At 34.4% G+C, this 20,625-nt stretch overlaps 1 protein-coding gene across 3 annotated transcripts in view; it reads left to right on the top strand.

The window, feature by feature from the left end:
- Positions 1-20,625, top strand: part of CTNNA3 (catenin alpha 3) — a 1,874,587-nt gene that overhangs the window by 972,641 nt on the left and 881,321 nt on the right. For all 3 annotated transcript variants that reach the window (XM_079135772.1, XM_079135773.1, XM_079135774.1), the window contains exon 8: positions 13,783-13,863. In XM_079135772.1, coding sequence (XP_078991898.1) covers positions 13,783-13,863 — 81 coding nt within the window. The remainder of the gene's footprint in view (positions 1-13,782; positions 13,864-20,625) is intronic.

Here is a 20,625-nt window from a genome sequence, read left to right on the forward strand (position 1 = left end):
CAGTTTAAATTCTGGTATTGTGATGCCTCCTGCTTCACTCTTCTTGCTAAGGATTGCTTTGGCTATTCTTGCTTTCTTATTTTTCCAGATGAATTCTATGACTGTTTTTTCTAGTTCTATGAAGTATGTCATTGGGATTTGAATAGAAATCGCATTAAATCTGTATAACAATTTTGGTAGTATGGCCATTTTGACAATATTAATTCTGCCTATCCAGGAGCATGCGGGGGGGTCTTTTTTACCTTCTAAGGTCTTCAATTACTTTCTTTAGTGTTCTGTAGTTTTAATTGTAGAGGTCTTTCACCTCTTTTGTTAGATTGATTCCCAAGTATTTTATTTTTTTGAGGCTACTGTGAATGGGGCAGTTTTCCTAATTTCTCTTTCAGAGGATTTATCACTGATGTATAGAAATGCATTTGATATATGGCTGTTGATTTTATATCCTTCTATTGGTTGAATTCATTTATCAGTTCTAGAAGTTGTTTGGTGGAAATATTTGGATCTTCTAAATATAGAATCATGGCAAATAGTGATTGTTTGAGTTCTTCTTTTTCTATTAGTATCCCTTTTAAACTCTTTCTTCTGTTTAATTGCTCTGACTAGAGTTTCAAGAACAATGTTGAATAGAAGTGGTGAAAGAGGGCATCCCTGTGTTTTTCCATTTTTTTAGAGGGCATGCTTTCAATTTTTCTCCATTTAGAATGATTTAGAATGATGCTGGCCATGGGCTAAGCATAGATAGCTTTTACAATGTTTAAGTATGTTCTTCCTATCCCTAGTTTTTCTAGTGTTTTAAACATGAAGGGGTGCTATATTTTGTCAAATGCTTTTTCTTCATCTATTAAGATGATCATATGATTCTTATATTTAAGTCTATCAATGTGATGAGTTATGTTTATTGATTTCCACATGTTGAACCAAACTTGCATCTCTGGGATGAAACCTACTTGATTGTGGTGCATTTGTTTTTTTTTTTTTTTTGGCAAAATACGTTTTTTTCTTTCTTTTTTTTAAATTTATGTTTACAGACTACATTTTGATCATTGTACATAAATGGGTACGACTTTTTGTTTCTATGGTTATACACCATTTAGATTAACACCATTCATGTAATCATACATGTACATAGGGTAAGGATGTCTGTCTTATTCCAATATCATTCATACTCCCACACCCTCCCCCCTCTTATTTCCCTCTACATAATCCAGAGTTCCTCCATTCTTCTCTTAACCCCCATCCCCCATCCCCATTATGTGTCATCATCCACTTAAATGTTTTTGTATGTGATTTGCCAGAATTTTATTAAGAATTTTTGCATCTAGGTTCATTTGGGATATTGATCTGCAGTTTTCTTTCTTTGATGTGTCCTTATCTAATTTTGGTATCAGAGTGATACCAGCTTCATAGAATGAGTTTGAGTTTGGAAGATTCCCTCCTTTTCTATTTCATTGATTACTTTGAGGAGCATTGGTGTTAATTCTTCTTTGATGGTCTTGTATAAATAAAATTCTTCAATGAATAAAGATGAATGGAAATGTTCAAATATTGGGTAGGATTTGATAGTTGGGGAAAAAGAAGAGATTAGTTATAAAGCAGCAGCTATTGGTATCTATCAAGTTTCACTAGGCAGATCAGTATTTTTTCTGACTGTGTATATATTAGATACTGTTTGTGAAATTTTTTTCTATTAAAGATAAATGCACAAGTCAAGTTTTATAACAATATTTTCAATAAGCCAAGAGGACTTGCTATAAAATATATTTATGCATCTTACTATAAAGAAAATTATTACCTATTAATTCCTCTTGAAAGGAAATTTTTCACATTTCAAATTTTTTAAAAAGTGAAGTCTATCTTTATTTAACTTTTCTACATTCTTCAGAATCAGAAGCTCTTCAGATCCTGAACACTGAAAAAGCTAATTGAGGATAGCAGTGATAGAAAACATTCATGTTAATCAGTAAAGAATAAATTCATTATACTGTTGTTTTATAGAGTCAAAAAATAAACATGTCTGTAAGACACAGATTGCAGTTGATGGTGAAAGTGAAAACAATCACCAGAATGGTAGAAAGCTGTCTGTTCCAGATTTGATATGAGTGGGGATAAGGAAATAATTTGTTAGACAGTCAGTGATTCAAACTTCATAAAGTCCACAGTTGGTTAATGTGTGACATACTGAGTCTTTTAAAACTATGAAAACATGACTTAGGAAACAAAACAAGTGATCATAAGAATTGGGAAACTGGAGGAATTGTGGAAGACAAAATTTTAAAAAGATGGTTGATGTTCTAATTTTCTACTGCCTAACACAGTGGAGATATAAGAATTGCTAGAAAACAATGGTTATATGTAAAAGATGGAAGATGACTTATTTGATATGTGATGCATAATGCCATATCATGGTCTATTTGACCCTGGTAGTGGTTTTGAATATCATTGACAAAGTCTTTTCTGTAAGATCTCACAGTATAAACTAGGCATTCTTCTACTTTATTATGGTAGTCCTTTTGTTAACAGTGGTTTTCTTCAGGGACTGACCCTCTCCTGGTACTGGGTTAGGCATCACAAAATCAAAAAGAATTTTAGGATGAGCCAGATCTCATTGTGGAATGTGCTAAGACCCTCTGATGATGACTCAATGAAGGAATTTTGGAAATTGAAATGTCAGTAAAGATGTGACATATAATTTAACTTTTCATTGAAATTGGAGGATTTGAGAATTTAGGCTTAGATATCTGTATTTTGTTACAATGACTATTTTATGATTACACCAGATTTGAAGGCTTAATATCCTGTGTAATAAGTGTTTTATAATCTTTCCAAAGACCATAAGAAAACCCTCCTCACATAATCTGTATCATAAATGTTCATTCATTCGTTTAGCTATTCAAACATTTCTTTTAAAAAATCATTCAATTAATGCACACACAGCACAAATTATGGCTAGGCACTGCTGGGATGCAACAGAGAATGAAACAGTTTGTGTTCTGTGCCCTCAGTATTCTTAAATTACTTTTATTGGTAATAATGAGTATTATTATCAAATATCAGTTAAAAGGCAATTGTTGCCCTACATGTACAATATCTCATTTAGTTTTTACAACAACCCCCCAAAATTGGGTATCATCATTTTCATTCTGTAGGTGAGATAGAAGCTTAGCTTACATAACTGGCATCTGGTCACCTTGTGAACAAGTCTAACAACTAAGATTTGAAGTATATCCTTCTAATTCCACTATTATACCAGCTTTTAATGGCAGTTTAACATAAATGTTATTTTTTTAAAATTTATTTTGCAATGCTGAGGATTAAAACTAGGGCCTTGTATATGCTAGGCAAGCACTCAATCACTGAGCTACACCCCCATCGATGTTATTTTAAATGCATTGCATTAGTATAAAATATCAAGAACAAGCTGAGAAAATAAGTCTTCTTTCAAAGGCACAGAAATTACTTTAAGCTCTGCTTATATGCCAATTCCACAACTGGCTTATTGACCATTTTTTATTGTAAGATTAGGCAGATTTGTTTTGCTTGTTTTTATTATAAATTGACAACTTTTATTTCATTATTTTAAACAATTGATCCCTGAAATCATATATTTATATAAACAAGTTAGAAACAATAACAAACAGCACACACACACACACACACAACCTGAGAGACCTGTTTTTTTTTTTTTTTATTATTTTGCTGTCAAATAAAAGCATAATAACTTACCACTAAATAAAGCCATCATTGTAGGAAATAAATGATATAAATTTTAACATAGGAAAGGAAATACTCTCAGAAAAAGGTAGTTCTTATGGCTGAATAACTTGATTATCTCTATTTTTGCATTTTCACTGCATGAGTCTTGCAACAATATTTAGGAACCATTCATATACATAATATCTTTGGATCCGGCCTTCAACCTACACAAAGCCTTTAATTTGGAACCTATTCCCTTCATGTAATGGTAACCACAGCATGATTTGTGGAAATAGTCACTGACATAAGAGCTGGCAAGGTTTGAAACCCATTAGGGTAGGGGGCCACAGCAAGTTTAGTTTAATGCTGAATTACTGAAATGAATGAACTCCATCTCTTAAATTCCTCCTAAGTAAGAACAATGATCAGTTTCAAAGTTTTCTTGGCTTGAATTGAGAACAGGAAACTCCAACAGTAAAAGAGGAAAGTAAGGAAGCAAGAATTGAGACAAGTTATCACAGAACATAGTAAGCTTGAAGTAAAAACAGTGAAGGAACCAGTGATTTTTAGGAAACAATGTGCCAGGTTGCTTCCAGTCTCTTTCATAGTTACCTGTTGGCCATTGGGATGGACCTTCTTTACATCTGTACTTAAATATATGCATAACTGATTCTTCTTGGAAACATCTTTTAAAGAGAAAACCATGTTTTACATCCATCCCTTGGATTCAAAGAAGATGAGTACATCACCAGTTAAACAATTTGTTTTATGGTGCAAAACCAGTTATGTTTTTTCCTGTTTGGTGCATATCTGTTGAAATCTTACAGTTTGGCAAAAGCATCTTTGGTCTGAGAACACAGAGAGCAGTCTGGAACGTCAGGATCTCAGCATTTAACTAGTTTTTACTAGTTTGCTTACCAAAAGGAGGATTCCAGCAGCACATGCTATTAGAGCTTGAAGGTACACTAGAAATCAGTCATACAAAAGATACTTGAGACAAAGGACAAGAGAGGTGATTCAACTTAGTTAAGGACATGTAGAGACTTATTTAAAAGCCCCCATTTTTTGATCCAAAGATTAGATTTCATCTTTACACTGTTTATATTATATGTTCTTTATAAGGGGTAATGATTACAGTTTATAAGTAACAGCACTGAGTAGAATATTTGACAACTAACAGGATGGATGCTAATTACTTTTGTTAAAAATACAACCCCTGGTTTTATTTATAAAATAGTTTGAATATCATTTACTATTAATGAAAGTGTGGTTAACCATTCTTTTACTTACTAATTTTATTTACTGTCACTAACTAACTGAGTACCAGGTACTATAGTAGGTACCATGATCATAGAGTTCAGTCGATTGCTTAAAAGATGAGGCAGAGTATAAATACAAATGAAAAGTGTAAAGGCATTATTATTGAACTATGTAAAGAGATTAGTGGAAACAAATGGAAGGATTTGTAATTTTTTTATTGGGAGGTTGAGTGGAATCAGAAACTAATACAGAGAATAAGGCAGTCGAAATGCACCAAATTATGAATAAGAATCTTCTTGTTGAGCAAGAAGAGATGAAGGCTGTCTGGATGACAGTTCGTGTTTGGAAAATCACAGGGAAATCAGCCAGCTGATGTGGTTCAGGAAATACAACTGTTATGAACAATGTAAGTATGATAATAGCCGCTAACATTTTTTGAGTACTTACTTTGCCAGAACTTGTATATCCTTTATCTCCTTATTTCTTATAATAGTGATATAATATAGTTACTATGTTATCTTCATTTTATGAACAAAGAGACAATTTGAGAGATTAATAACTTGGGCTGCCAAGTGATGAATGAAGTTCAGATTCAAACACAATGTCAACTAGCTCCACAAATTATATTTTACTCATTATATTTTTGAAATATATTTATATGGTTTTTATCCTGGAAATATTAATTTTGGTTATGTTATAGCACATTCAAGTTTCTATGGAATGATATATTAAGTTTGAGTAAGGACTCCATTTGACTTGATCCAGTCATTTACTCTGCATCCTCCTGAGGCAAGATATAGAAACTTACTGAGTCTCAGTGTCTTCATAAGCAAACGTGTGAAGAGTTGTGGGAACAGCAAATTAGACAACACATGAAAGTACTGCAATGTGGCAGACATTGAACAAAATGCTGGTTCCCCTTCACTGGCTCCCCATCATACCCCAACATGCAGTGCATGAACATATCAGTGTACTTTTCCAAACCATACAAAAGCTAAAGAATCTTGCATTCTTACATTAGTCTTCTAAATTATTGCACTATTTTCTGAAACCTTATTTAAATTTAATTTTAACTGATACATAAAAATATAAAATTTGTACATATTTATGAGGTACCATGAGATGATTTGATGGTATAAATTATGTGATGTTTAAATCAGACTAAACTTATCACCTCAAATGATTGCAGTGAAAATATTCAAAATCCTTTCTTCTAGCTTTTTGAAATACATAATACATTATCATTATCTATAGTTATCCTATTGTGTAAGAGGGTAGAACTTCTTACTGTAATTTAGTACCTATTGAACAACCTTTGCCTCCCTTCCCCCTTACTCTCCTCATCCTCTGGTAACCAGCATTCTACTCTCAATTTCTATGATACCAACTTTTTAAGATTCTACACATAAATGAAATTAGGTGGTATTTGCCTTTCCATGCCTGGTTTGTTTCATTTAACATAATAACCTCCAGTTCCATTCATGATATCACAAATAGCAGGATTTCATCCTTTAATCCTCTACAGAGCTGATTATTATTTTATTATTATTACTATTATCATTATTTTGGTACCAGAGATTGAACCCCTGGGCACTTAACCACTGAACCACATTTCCAGTCCTTTTTATGTTTTATTTTGAAACAGGCATCACACTAAGTTTCTCAGAGCCTAAGTGCTGAGGATGGCTTTGAACTCACAATCCTCCTGTCTTAGACTCCCAAGTTGCTGGGTATGCACCAGTGTGCCCAGTTAAATATATTCTGTTGTGTGTGTGTATCAAATTTTAGCCATTCATCACTTGATGGACTTTAAAGGTTGTTTCCATGTTTTTTAGCTATTTCCTAATAGGGAATAATGCCTCAATAAATATGTGCATGCAGTTATCTCCTCAACATACCCATCTTATTTTCTTTTGGATATATACCCAATAGTAGGATTTCTGGATCATACAGAACCTCTACACTATTCTCCAAAATGGCTACACTAATTTATATTCTCCTTAACAGTGTGAAATGGTTCTCTTTTCTCCACCTACTTCTTTACTAGCAGTTATCTTTTGTCTTTCAATAATAGTCATTGTTATTGATGTCAGGTGGCATATAATCATGGTTTTGATTTTTATTTCCCTGATGATCAGTGATGTTGGGCATTTTTTTCATATGCCTGTTGGCCATTTGTATGCTATCTTTATAGAAATGCCAATTTGGGTCTATTACCTGCTTTTTAATCCAGTTTTTGCTTTTGTTTTCTGTACTTTGGGGATTGTGTCAAAAAGAAACCTACCCATTCCTATGCCATGAAGTATTTCTTCTGTTTTCTTATAGTAGTTACATTCTATTCTTATATACATTTACTTTTTAAAACCTTACTTCAAATGTCAGAGTTAATTTTTGGTTTGTTTTGGTTTTATTTTCATATCACAATCCTTGCCTCAGAAAGATTACTTAGCATGCCCCATCAGGGTGTCTTCCTGACATGTTTTTCAGTATGGTGGTATTCTTAAAGAAGAGATTTCATTTTTTATGCTTGTCTATTTGTATATCTTTCATGCCTGAAATATGTGGACTAGAATCTGTTGCCTCTGCTATTTGTTAAACATAAAATATTTTTAAAGCTATTTCTACAGAGAAGAACTAAGTTTAAGGGCATCATATTTCATCTTTACCATGAAATAAAGATTTTTCCACTAAAAGGGAAATGTTTCATTTTAAAAGCTTGAATAAAATGTCATACATATTAAAAAAAACAACAAAACAACAACAAAAACCATTTTCCTGCTGTTTAAATTTTACACAGTGCTCCTCTGCACTAACATTTTCATTTGGTTATGAATTAGATAAATTATCATTTTCTTTAATCCTCATTCCTCAGTGTTCGAGTTTCATAGTTTTCTGGGTTGAGCATTATGGCCTTCCTATTTCAAATGTCTCCTTTTATTTGTATGATTTCAGGTTTATATCACAAACACATGTTTTGCTGCATTTTCAATAGCTGTTTATGCAACAAATTGTATAATAAAAGTAACATAATATTCTATAATTTTTCTTTTGATACAATGTGATCCTTTTATAGCATTTTAAAGTTAGAATGAATATAGGAGCAATTGAGGACAAACCTTTATTTTATAGGTTTGGAAATTTTAAGTACCAGAAATATTATGGGATTTTTCAGAGTTCTAAGTGGTCTTCCATTTTTCTACTATTCTCTACTATTTCTCTACGTTCTCTATTATTGAGCTCCTATTATGTACAAAGCACTGTGCTAGATGCTATGAAGATTAAAATGGGCGTAAGAGGTTTCTCTCCCTCAAGGGTATCATAGTGCAGTGAGGGACATACATGTGGATAAGAAGTTGGCCATAGAATAAATAGTAACCAAGTGAACACTCTACAGGTCTTTCCACAATTCCAAATTGAATAATCATTTTTGTTAACCTGGTTCTCTTGAAATGATCATTTCAGCTTACAGCACCATCATCCAGCCAGTCATTTAGGCTTAAAACCAAGATGCCAGCCTAGATTATTCTCTTATTCTTCACCTGCCAGCACTTGTCAGTCATCATCCTACCTCATTGACTCAAAATCCTTTGGTCGGTTATTTTTTCTTTATCCTGACTGTCACTGCATTGGTTTCAACACTTTTCATCCCTTTTATAGACTGTTGCTGTAACCATCTGAGCCTTCTGCCTAAATGTGTTCTTAACCTCCTCAAATCTGTTGTGCAGACTCCAGCCAGTTTGATATAATAATATGACTGTATGTCTCACTTACTTAAATCTGGTAACACCCAGTTTTCTATAGGATCAACCTCATTTCTTAGGCTGGCAAAGACCTCCAGGATCAGGCAGTTCTTCCCTCATAATTTTATATTGATTACCAAATACTCCTTAAGGATCTTGGCCTTTGCTCAGGCTGTCACTGTTCCCCCCGGAAGGGGACAGTGCTTTTGAGCTCACCTGCCTGAATCCTTCCCTCACCCTTAATAGAGTGCTGTTCTCATCCATCTAAACATTACTCTAGATTCCTCTACTAAGAACTGTGTCTGTCTGTATCTACTACTAGGTGTATGCTGCTCAATGGTGCGCACTGGGTTAGTGTGGCACTGGGTTAGTGCAGCACTGGTCCTCAGATGGTACGTGGGGCACCTAGCACATAATAGATAATAAAGATTTATTGACTATATTGGACTGACTTTATTAAGCCAAGTGTTATAAAAGAAGTATAAATAAGAAAGCACCATGGAAGAGAGTGATTAAATGAAAAGGTCAACAAAGATTTCATGTAAAATTTAGTAATTGAGTCGCATTTTTAAAAGTCCATAATTAGAAAAGTAGGAGACAGGAAGTAAAAATGGAGGTTTCTTACGAGTGAGTTGAGTGGTTACTGTACTGTATAGAAAACAAAGGATGCATAACTCTTTAATGGTTGATAAGTAAATACTGGAGTAGATCATGCCAGGCCTTAAATACCCAATGAAGAGGTTTTTCTTACCCTTCATTAGCAGAGAACAGTTTTAGATAAAAGGAGGGACATCATTAGACCACAGATACCACTACCCTCTTGTTCTCAATTATTGGAAGTTTTATTTATTGGCTTTTTGCTCTCTACTTATGTTGACCTAATTGAAAGGTGACTTGCATAAGAGTCAGAACTCAATGTATGCTTTAGAACAACACTGTCAAATAGATCTTTCTGTAATAAGAAACTCATTCTATCTCTGTGATATACAATACAGTAGTCACCAGACACATGTGGATATTGAGTACTTTAAATTTTTAAATTGAGGAGCTGAGGAACTAAATTTTTAATGTTACTTAATTCTAATTAATTTACATTTATATTTAAATAGCCACATGTGATTAGTAGCTACTGCATATTGGACAATGAAGTGTTAGAAAGTTCTTTCAAGCAGAGTCCCAAAAGGAAACAGATGGAACATTCGGATTAGGATAATTCAAGGAGAGTTTATTTATAAAGGGACTTTTTCCAGATGTGTAATTTAGCTTCAACGGAATCATGAGAGTACAATTAACTGTGGTAGCTACGTGGAAGCAATGATGAGGTGACTTGATGGAAAGACTCATAGTTAATATTATATAGATCTAAGTCTGGATCATACTGGGGCAGTACTTATAAAATGCAATAATGATTTTAATGAAGTTTCATTGAATGAAGATCATTCTCAGAACTGTTCTTTTCAATAGAGTTTTCCTGCAGTTTGTTTACTGATGAAGAATGTGACTGCTTGCCCTGTACAGTGCTGATCCATTCCACATTTTCTCATTCTTTTCCCTGACACTCCCTGAAAGCCATCCCTTTTCTGTTAGCAGGACTGGGCTGACATAATGATGGTTCCTGTCAAGAATTCCTTTAAGAAGCATCCTCTCTTCTGAGCACTTGGGATATAGTCAGGTTCTGACTGTTATCTGTGGTTGTTTTAATATCCTGCCCTTTCCATCCCTCATCTCAGAACACCGAATTCTCCTCTGGTCTTAGCTCATTGCTTGATGATTTGTTAAGCCTTTGAAAACAGAAGGAATGAGGGCTTTTAAATAGGATGGGGCTATTTCTCCTTGCTTTATTTATTTTTATGCCATGTAAAAGGAATAAAGAGGCATAAAATGGTTCGACAGAAGCCAAATAAATCTGAATAAATAGAGCAAGGACCCAATAAAAAGCTAGAGGTGAAAAAGTAGAAAGGTGTGGGTGGTTGGGGTGGGGCATGGAGGGAGAGAAAAGGAAGAATGGAGAACTTTATATTTCCTTAAATGTTAGGGACTGTTTATCATTACCCAGAGAACAAAATGTCTTTGACCCAATGAAACATTTTAAACTAAGGTTAAGCTCCGAGTAGAAATTAGGAAGTCATCTTTATAGTCCTTATTGAATCTCTTCATGTTGTCACCTCCTGTCATCCTTTATTAAGGTTTTGTATGCCTCTGCTGTTAGTTCTGAGAGGGCTGACATCTCTTAGTTGTTCTGATGAATCACACCACAGAAGCTAGTAAGTTTTTACAGCCAACACTACAGGAGTCTCCCATATTATTCTTGATACTGTGTGGGTATATGTCTGTGGGACTTTCTCCCACTCCTGCCTCCCCCTTTTTTGATGATCTCTACTTTCACAAAGTAGAAAGAGTTATAACCAAGAGTTAATAATGAACGGAACTTAGGTAAAATTAGAAACTGTCTCTTGGCCCATTGTGTATCTGTTTTGGGGGTTGCCTTATATAGCCCTGAATTAACTCTTCATGATGCTGTACTGCTAATATGAAGAATGCTGGGCAGGAACTGTGAAAGTAGTCACAACTTTCATCTGGGTATATTGCCCCCATTGCTCTGAATATTCAGAATTTTATTTGTGCTCAGTGAAATGGTCTAACCCCAATATTTTCTATTTCTGGTTCTTTTCTCCCTTCTTCCTTCACTAGACACAGTTTACATCATGTACACATTCCACAATTTCCTTCGGAAATAAAATATGGCAGCTGGGTGTGGTGGTGAATGCCATAATCCCAGCATCTTGGGAGGCTGAAGGAGGAAGATCTTTAGTTTAAAGTCAGTCTCAGCAAACGTGAGTTTGCTAAGCAACTCACTGAGATCCTGTCTCTAAATAAAATGCAAAATAGAGCTGGAGATATAGCTCAGTGGTTGAGTACCCTGAGTTCAATCCCCAGTACCTAAATAAATAAATAAATTAGTAAATAAATTAATGGCATAGGCTTAGTGGTCCTCTACTTTGTCAGCTAGAAATGTGTAGCATCAATTTTTTGGTATCACAGTACTTAGAAGTTGGTATTGGGATTTTGGAGAAATAGGCCCATTGATTCCTAACATCCTGTAGTCTGTAGGGATCATTTCAAGTGATGGTCATTTTTCTTTATACCTTAAATATTACTAACACTTTTGCTGAGAAAAATCTAAACCTAACAGGTTTAGGTGGGTACCAGCACCCTATCAGCTAATAGAGGAAATTGGATATTCTTTTTAGCTAAATTCTGAAATCTTCAGTGTCCATTATTACACCTTCCTGGCATAAAGCAGGTCTCTAACAAAACACGTTGTATTTTTTTTTCATTATTTTTATTTAGCTTTTAATTTTTTACAGACTGCATTTTGATTCATTGTACACAAATGGGGTACATAATTTCGTTTCTATGGTTGTACATGAAAACATGTTGTTCATTTATAAACTAGTTAACTCCATTCAATAAGTTCTATGTAAGTTGCACTCAAGTGTAGAATTACACAGAGGGAAATGAGAGTGGGGAGGGGGCGGGGGTATGAAAGATGGTGGAATGAGCAGACATCATTACCCTATGTACATGTATGATTACACGAATGGTGTGAATCTACATCGTGCACAATTATAGAAATGAAAAGTTGTACCCCATTTGTGTACAATGAATCAAAATTCTGTCTGTAAAAATAAAAAAAATTTAAAATAAAAAAGACTAGAAAAATTTTAATATATACCTGTCAATATCAAGATCTAACAGTATGGTATGGGTTATGAGCATTGACAGAAATAGAATGAGTATATTGGGAAATGCTATTGGAAGGAGAGGAAGGCATTTATTTTTGAGCAAGGTTCTTGGGGGAATTCTTTGTGGAAACCATTGAGGAGTAGGAAGAATTTTTAACAAGTAGTGTTTGGAAGATGCTCTCTGCAGTCAGTGCTCTCTGAAGTATATATAAGAGCTGGGGAAAAGAGAAAACTATAGGAATATTGCCTCTGTGAAGTACAGTGCTTAAGAAGATGTGGAAATAGATTAAACAGGTAGGTTAGGACAGAATATAAATGGTCTTAAATTTCTTGTTTGGAAGTCCTTCCATCTGAAGAAATGTTTTGGGGTATAATTTTAGTCCTGGAGAGTAGTGTCTGTCTGACGTGCTGCCTCATGGCCTATACTTAGCATTGGTGGCCTTTTTAATGGAGTCATGGTGTAAAGTCCCTCAGTTACCAGCTGCAAAAACTTGCCTTCCTGATTTTCAAGGTCTCCTCTCAAGACCCCTTTTCAACTTATTAATTTAAAAGCAGCAATGTTCCTAGAGGTGACTCACATAATGATTTCTTCTAATCTCCTTTATATGCAATATCACTGAAAAGTATGATTAAATACAATCTAGTTGTTTCCCACAAAAGTAATAGGTAGAAAATATCAACCAAGGTGACTCTCTACATGCTTAATAGTCTAAAGATTTGGGTTAAGGATATAACAGAGAGAACTGTTCTGCTCAAAGAATGAAAAGGTGTTGCAGAAATTAACTTGAAGAGCCAAAAACAGCATCCAGTTCTTACTTAAAACAATTTGTTCTTGGAATATTGTCAGCTAAAATTGTGGTCAACTTTTGCAAACGGTATGAATTTGCACTGCATATTTTATTTAGTGTTTAGCAAAACTCCAATATGGCTCTGCATAACTTACACAATACACCATGAAAATGACTTCAGAAACTCCCACAGAAGTTGACAAATTGGGCATCTAATGCTTTTAAGCTAATTGCATGCTTAGCAGTTAAAGAGTTGACTTGTTAAGAATGAAGATCAGAATTTCATGGAGATAATACTCTGCCTACTGCCACATTGAATCAAACTCTGTATCAGAAATATTACAAAAGTTTAAAGAAGAAAATAATATGAGCTTTAATCACCATTCTACTTAGTCCTAAGTGAAATGCTCATGAATCATATGCAATATCATAGCGGTTTTGAAAACTATTCTTGAATTTTCAAGCTGTTATTTTCAGGAAATTTAGAAAGCAAATTGCTAAGTGATAAAGAGTAATTTGATACCATTGCTTATGTCATTTTTTTCTCCCTTGCAGACTGGAAAAAAAGAAAGGAGTAATACCCTGAATATTGCTATAGACAACATGTGCAAGAAAACAAGAGACCTCCGCAGACAGGTGAGGGAAGAGAGAGATTTGGAGATAGAAACAAGCATGTGAAATGAGGCTTTTATTCATTGTCAAAATATTTATTTATTGTTTCTGTTCATTTAAAATTAATTTAGAAGAGCAAACAAGAACAGTAAGTACATAATTTCCACATTTATATAGTTCAAATGTTTTTGTGGCAAGCATAAAATAGAAGAAAGAATGTGTGCCTTAATGTCATGCAAAATTACATTCAAATCCTGGCTCTTTCCTCATCAGTTGTGAAATCCCAGGCACAAATTTCATCTCTTTGAGCATCTCTGAAGTTATGAGATGGAATTAATAATATACGATAGAGCTTACTGGTACACAGTGAGTTTTCAGTGCATGTTGTTAAATTGATTTTATGACATTAAAAACTGAGTTTATCATCCAAATGCTTATATGAAACAACTAGTAATTCAAAATAATTCAATTCTTTAGATTATTTTTAGCATTCTTCACAAATTTGTTTCAAATTTGTTTCAAATTTGTTCAAGTTAAGGCTGCTTTTTCACTGTGGGTCATCAGGAATTTAGGATTAGAAAGTATTTCATTAAACAATTTACAAAGTCTAATATTATGCCTGTCACAAGATAAAATATTTTCAAAAGGAATGAAGACTTAGTTAATTTCAAAAACATTTGTTTTCCATTCCTTTCCACTATTTAATAACTGAACTTCTTTCTTATGTACAACTTTTAACTTGGTCACCATTAACTTTAAAAGAGGGGGGAATGCTTTTCAACCAAAAGCTTTTAATGCAATATTTTATTGTAGCTTAATGGGAAGATTTAGTAAAATGGTCGGGTGATTGTTTAATTTAGATTAGATTTGGAAATGGAATAAATAAGGGTCTCCAGACAGTTAATATTGGATGTGTAAAAACACAATTTTAAAGTCTGTGAAAATTCCAATTTCTCAGTTTTATGGCCTTAATGTAAATTCTCTTTCTGCTGAAAGCCCTTAGAATCATGGGATTGAAGCATTAAAAGGGACTTATTAGCACAACCTGTTTTACAATGCAGATGAGAAAGCAGGTCAGAGTGATGGAGGTGACTTGCCTAAGGAGGAAGGGACATTGACTTAGCACCTACCCTAGGACTTGGGAGGGACAGGGGACTCTTACCCTCAGAGTTGTCTTCCCTCTTTGTTGAATAATTCCTATTCTCTGTCTTCAAAATTTCTATCTCATTTACTCCTTGTAGGACTTGGAAGAGTGGTTTCTGTGAACTGCCAACATTGGCGTGTCCTGTTCCTGACTTTTCCATCTATATTGCATTCAACAAAGTTAGGCATAAAGAGCTAATCTACATTCATACCTCCAAAGCTTTTGAAGTCATTATTTTTCTAAAAAAAAAAGAAATTCCTTGCTGTTTGAATTACTAGATTTAGCAAATAAAAGCGCAATATGCCCAGTCAAATTTGAATTTCAGATTAGCAACAAACGTGTTTTAATATAATTATGTTCCAAATATTGCATGGAACTTACTTATATTAAGAAAATAGTTTTGTTTGTCTGAAATTCAAATGTAACTTGGTGTCCTTTATTTTATCTTATAATCATACTTGCTGCCAATTGAGATATAGAAATAGCATAGGAATTACTAATACTTTCTTCATAGGAGTTATTTTCTGTTTGTGGAGAACTAATGTGTTCTGGAGGCATGAATATTCCATATGATTTCACTGGTCAATATCTTCCTTATTTCAGCTTTCCATTAATGTTTAACAAATTACCATAAACAACAGTAATCATGATATCATCTCATGATTTCAGGAGTTTGCTGAGGGTCCACAGTGCTGTTTCTGTACTGTTTTCACTTGTGATTTCCCAGGTAGTGGTAATAAATGGTGACCATGTCTGGGTCCAGGACTAGGTGCTTCAGGCCTTCGTGCTTCTTCCTGTTCCCTCTCTCCATGTGGCATCTAATCTTCTAGGGCCCCTTCATGTGGTTTCTCACTCTAGTAAGGCATCCTGAATTTATCAAGGTGGTTCAAGTTATCAAGGAAGGAGAGATGGAAGCTACTCAGTCTTCTTAATGCCTAAACTCCAAAGTCACGGAAATTAATTCCCTCCACATTTTATAGGTCACCATACTCATGGACACTACCCTAGGTCAAAAGGACAGGAAGAAGCTTTATCTCTTATAGAAGAAGTAGTATTGTGTGTACATGAACGTATGGAATTGTTAAGAAGTCATGTTGATCTTCTGTTATGGAGAGATTGCAATAAATCACCAAGTTGATCTTAAAGCAGGAAACCCAACCATCTTTATTCACCAGCTGATGGGCCCCCAGCTGGTGGGAAGAGGGCAGACTACAAGTCTGCCATCCTTGATCCCCTCTAAGGGTTAGTGTACACATTTATTGTCAAAACCACCTTAATTATAAGTGGCTATTGCTTTGATTCAAAACTACAAACATCATGAGACCTAAAATCAAAAGCAGAAGGGGAAATGGGTCAAAACAACCCGGAGTACAAGTTCAAGAATGGTTACTAACATCTAGACAATCATTATCTGATAGGATACATTGCCCAAATAAAAATGGGAACCAAAAAGAGAACAATTTTGCATTGTATAATAATAGAAACATTTGCATTTCTAAGCAAGGTATGCTAAGCAGGATCAGGATAGCAGAGGGGGACTTTTCTCATGGGAGAAGCATTTCTTACATGACAAAGAGTCTCAAGGTAAAATGAAATCTGTTCGGTCATTGCCCATGTAGCCTGGCCCATAATACTTCAATGTTGGTGAGACAAATTGCTATGATTCTTTCTCATTATCCTCACTTAGTCCCAGCCCAGTACTTCCTTTTCCATCCTGATATTTATACATTTGGTAATAATAAAAAATTATTTATGGGACTGTGGCTATACCTCAGTGGCAGAGAGCTTGCCTAGCATGTGTGAGGCACTGGGTTTGAGCCTCAGCACCACATAAAAATAAATAAATAAAATATTGTGTCCATCTACAACTACAAAGCAACAATTATATCAAAAAAAGCCTTAAAACATTTATTTATGACATCTCCACCTCTTGTTATCATAAAGCACATTTAACAATTTAAGCATTTTACATACACACTTATGAAGAGAAAACCCAACCACTGGGCTTATGGTTTGGATATAAGGGGTCCTCCAAAGGCTCCTGTGTTAATACAGGAATATTCAGAGGTGAAATGATTATATTATGGCAGGCATCAGTCCACTCTAGTGTGAAAGTACTGACTGGGTGGTAACTACAGGCAGGTGGGGCGTGCTAGAGGAGTTGGGTACCTGGGGTATGCCCTGAGAGGGTTTGCCTTCCCTAAAGCCCCTTCTCTCTCTCTCTTTCTGTGCTTCCTGGCCACCATGTTCTGAGCTGTTTTCCTCTGCCACACTCTTCTTCCTCAATTAAGGCTAGAGCAATGGAATGGGCTGGCAATGGACTGAGTCCTTAAAACCATTAGGCAAAATAAACTTTTCCTCCTCTAAGTTGGTCTTGGGGTAAGTTGGTGTCAATGATGAAGAGATGACTAAGATGTTTGGATTATTTAGCATTCATCTCTTGCTCTAGAACTAGATTTTTATTTTTAATTATAAAAAAAAAAATCAGTCTTCTCGCCCATTCATCCTTATCCGCTTTCTTAATCATGACTTTTTCATCAGTAACAGAAACAGTTTAGCTTTGGTTCAGAGAATAATTGAACTTTTTCTATATGAAATGACATAGATTGCTTAGAAATATCTGAAAAGAAGCAAACTATACATTTTGGGGCATTGAAATGGAATCATCTAGGAGGTGATATAGCATGTATTAGTTTTAACTTTCTTGCTCAGTGACTTTCTTGCTTGTTTTACTATAGAACAAAGACAAAAGTCCTAGACATGATATTCTAGGTTCTCTGTGATTTGGTCCCAACTGACTCCCCATTATTCTTTAATGTTCTCTCTACTTTGGGTCTCCTTCAGCTCTCCTTCTCAATTTCCTCATCCTATCACACCAAGACATTCTCTGGCAATTCCATGTTTATGCTCAGCATATTTATGGAATATTCATAGTATGGAATATTCATAGCTTGATAACTTCTTCATGATTATTTCCCCCTTGTAATCCCTAATTAACTCAGTAAGTTGAACACTAGTGTCAATCCTACTTTTCCCATGAAACCTTTGAAAACCTCAGCTAGAATAACTATTTTTCTTCTGGAGCACTTATAGGATATACACTTCTATTACAACAGTGATCTCTAATTTGCTTGTAGTTTATTGTTTCTTTTTAAAAGAATTTTCTTCCCAGTGAATTAAAAGCCCTTGTAATGATAATTATGACAACATCTCTCATTTAGTAACAATTCTCCAAACTCTCTACCAAGAGCATTTTGTATATTATTGAATTTTAGCCTTGAAATAAATAATAACTCCATGTTATTATTATCTCAATCTTTCAAAGGTGTCATCTTTCCAAACATCATTCAGCCAACTGGTAGAGCCATGGTTTGAGTCCAGGCCCATCAATCACAGCACAAGTTTGCAACCACCACACCAAGAGCTGGGGACAATGGGCTATTTACCTTCAGAGCAACCAGAGCCTGATATACTGATTTTACAACCTTAAATGCTTTTCTCCCTTTTTACTTATTTTACATGATTTTCAAATTTTAATTTGCCTTCTTTCTTTAGCCTCCTTTTTTCTCATTCTTTATTTGAGAACTGAATATTTATTGGAATGCTCAATAAAGAACAAATTTTAAACATGTTAATTAAAATTAAAATAATCACAATATAACTCCTGTATTATGAAGAATAAAATGCATATTTGATTTCACTCAAGGCAGGTTAAAATCTTTATTTGTATATAATAACAAAAATGCATTATATTTCATAGATGCCAAAGTAAGAATGGGGCATGTCTAAAAATTCTGAAGAAAATAAAACAAAACATTTGATCATTTTTTTTTTCCTTCTTTGGTAGTGGGGATTGAATGCAGGCATGTTCTATCATGGAGATACATCTTCATATTTCATATATATATATATATATATATATATATATATAAGTTTCTTAAGGTTTTACAAAGTTATAAGACTGGCCTTGAACTTGCAATCCTCCTTCCTCAGCCTTTCTTTAATTACTGAGTTACTGAGTTGCTAGATCCGTCTTTTCTCTATGTTGGTATTACCAATGGCACATTCAGAAAAAATAAATAAATAAAACATATATGCTTTTATGCCTCCTTGTTGTCATTGGCATCATCATCATCATCATCAACATCATCTGATAATATTGAGTTTCCAAAGTACAAGTTCCACTAAATGGGCTTCAGTAGCTATATGCTGAATTACTTGGTAGTTGATTTCATTCCTACTGGTCACCTGAGCCCTGAAAATCATATCTTTCTATTTCAGTTAAAATCAAAATATTCTTAATATACCCATATATAAAATTTTCTAGTTCTCTGAGGATAATTCATTTCTAAAACACTCTCTCTGCATTCCATTCTTCTTTTCCTCACCCTTTTATTCTTTCTTTTCCCTTATGTGGTGATTACAGTGGTGCTTTCCTACACTTTTCACATAAGTCTTTTGCTTTTGGGTTTCAATTGTAGAGCAACGTATTATTTTATTTGAGATCTCAAACCACTTGTATCAGTGGAAAATAGAAAAATTGATGTCTCAAAATCTTTTGTTAAACTGTAGTGAGAAAAGATGGAAAGCCCCTCAGTTTGGTCTTATCCTGACATCTTTTATGCCTGGCCACAAACAGGTATTTATTGAAAATGCATACCTCTAACTCCTCTTGGTTTTCTACTAACTTCAGATTTTAGTGCTGTGGCTTCTACTTGGACATTGGAATATTCCGTTTTTCTCTAAACATTTTTGTATGTCACCTGAGTGAAAGGAATACAGTATGTCATTGGACAGAAAAGTAATCTAGAAATGAAGATAGAGGCTAGATAAGGAGTATATTCACAGATAACTTGTGCAATACAGTGAATATGAATACAGTAAAGTATAAGCACAATTGCTGATCATAACATTCTAGTCCTTTTGTATCTTGTCCTTCTCTGCATATTTAACACTATCTTATAATAACTCCTTTAAATTTTAGAGTCAGTATAATGTGGTAAAATCATACCCAGTGCAAAGCAGAAGTGGAAGATTGTGATCAGCAAAGATTAGTTTATGTTGACATTGGAGTCTATTATTTGGTGAGTGACCAAATATAAACATCAGATATATGTGCATGTTTTAGATTCTATTCCTCTGCAAATGGAGCTTAGTGCAGAATCTTAGTGCAGGTTATTTGGGATATGAGTCCCAGAAAACCACAGTAAGAGAACATGAAAAGTGAGGCAGGGAAAGAAGGATATGCTATTGACAGTGCTTCTGTAGGAGCTTGAGGACTTCTGAGAACCAACAGAATGTGTCCCAGATTGTCAGATTGAAGATTAGAAACATCACTCAGTAGCTTCTTTCCCCATTGCTCAAGTGTTGGCCTCCGTGGTGGACTCTCCAGAACTTCCAAGACATTACAAACTGAGAAAAAAATTATTCTCCATGTCTCTAGATTTTTGCTTTGGTGATTCATCAATATGTATTTTTTGAAAAGCCCCAGAAAGAAATCTGACTGGGGACAGTTGCAGATGGTAACTATAATATGGGCATTATAATTGTCTTTGGTAGGATGAGTGCATTTAGACGATAATGATATTGGGATTTTTTTTGAAAGTGTATCTTTTAGTTCTTGGTCATTTGTTCCTTTTTTC

The sequence above is a fragment of the Sciurus vulgaris genome (assembly GCF_902686455.1).
Source record: "Sciurus vulgaris genome assembly, chromosome: 4".
Classification (NCBI taxonomy): Eukaryota; Metazoa; Chordata; class Mammalia; order Rodentia; family Sciuridae; genus Sciurus; species Sciurus vulgaris.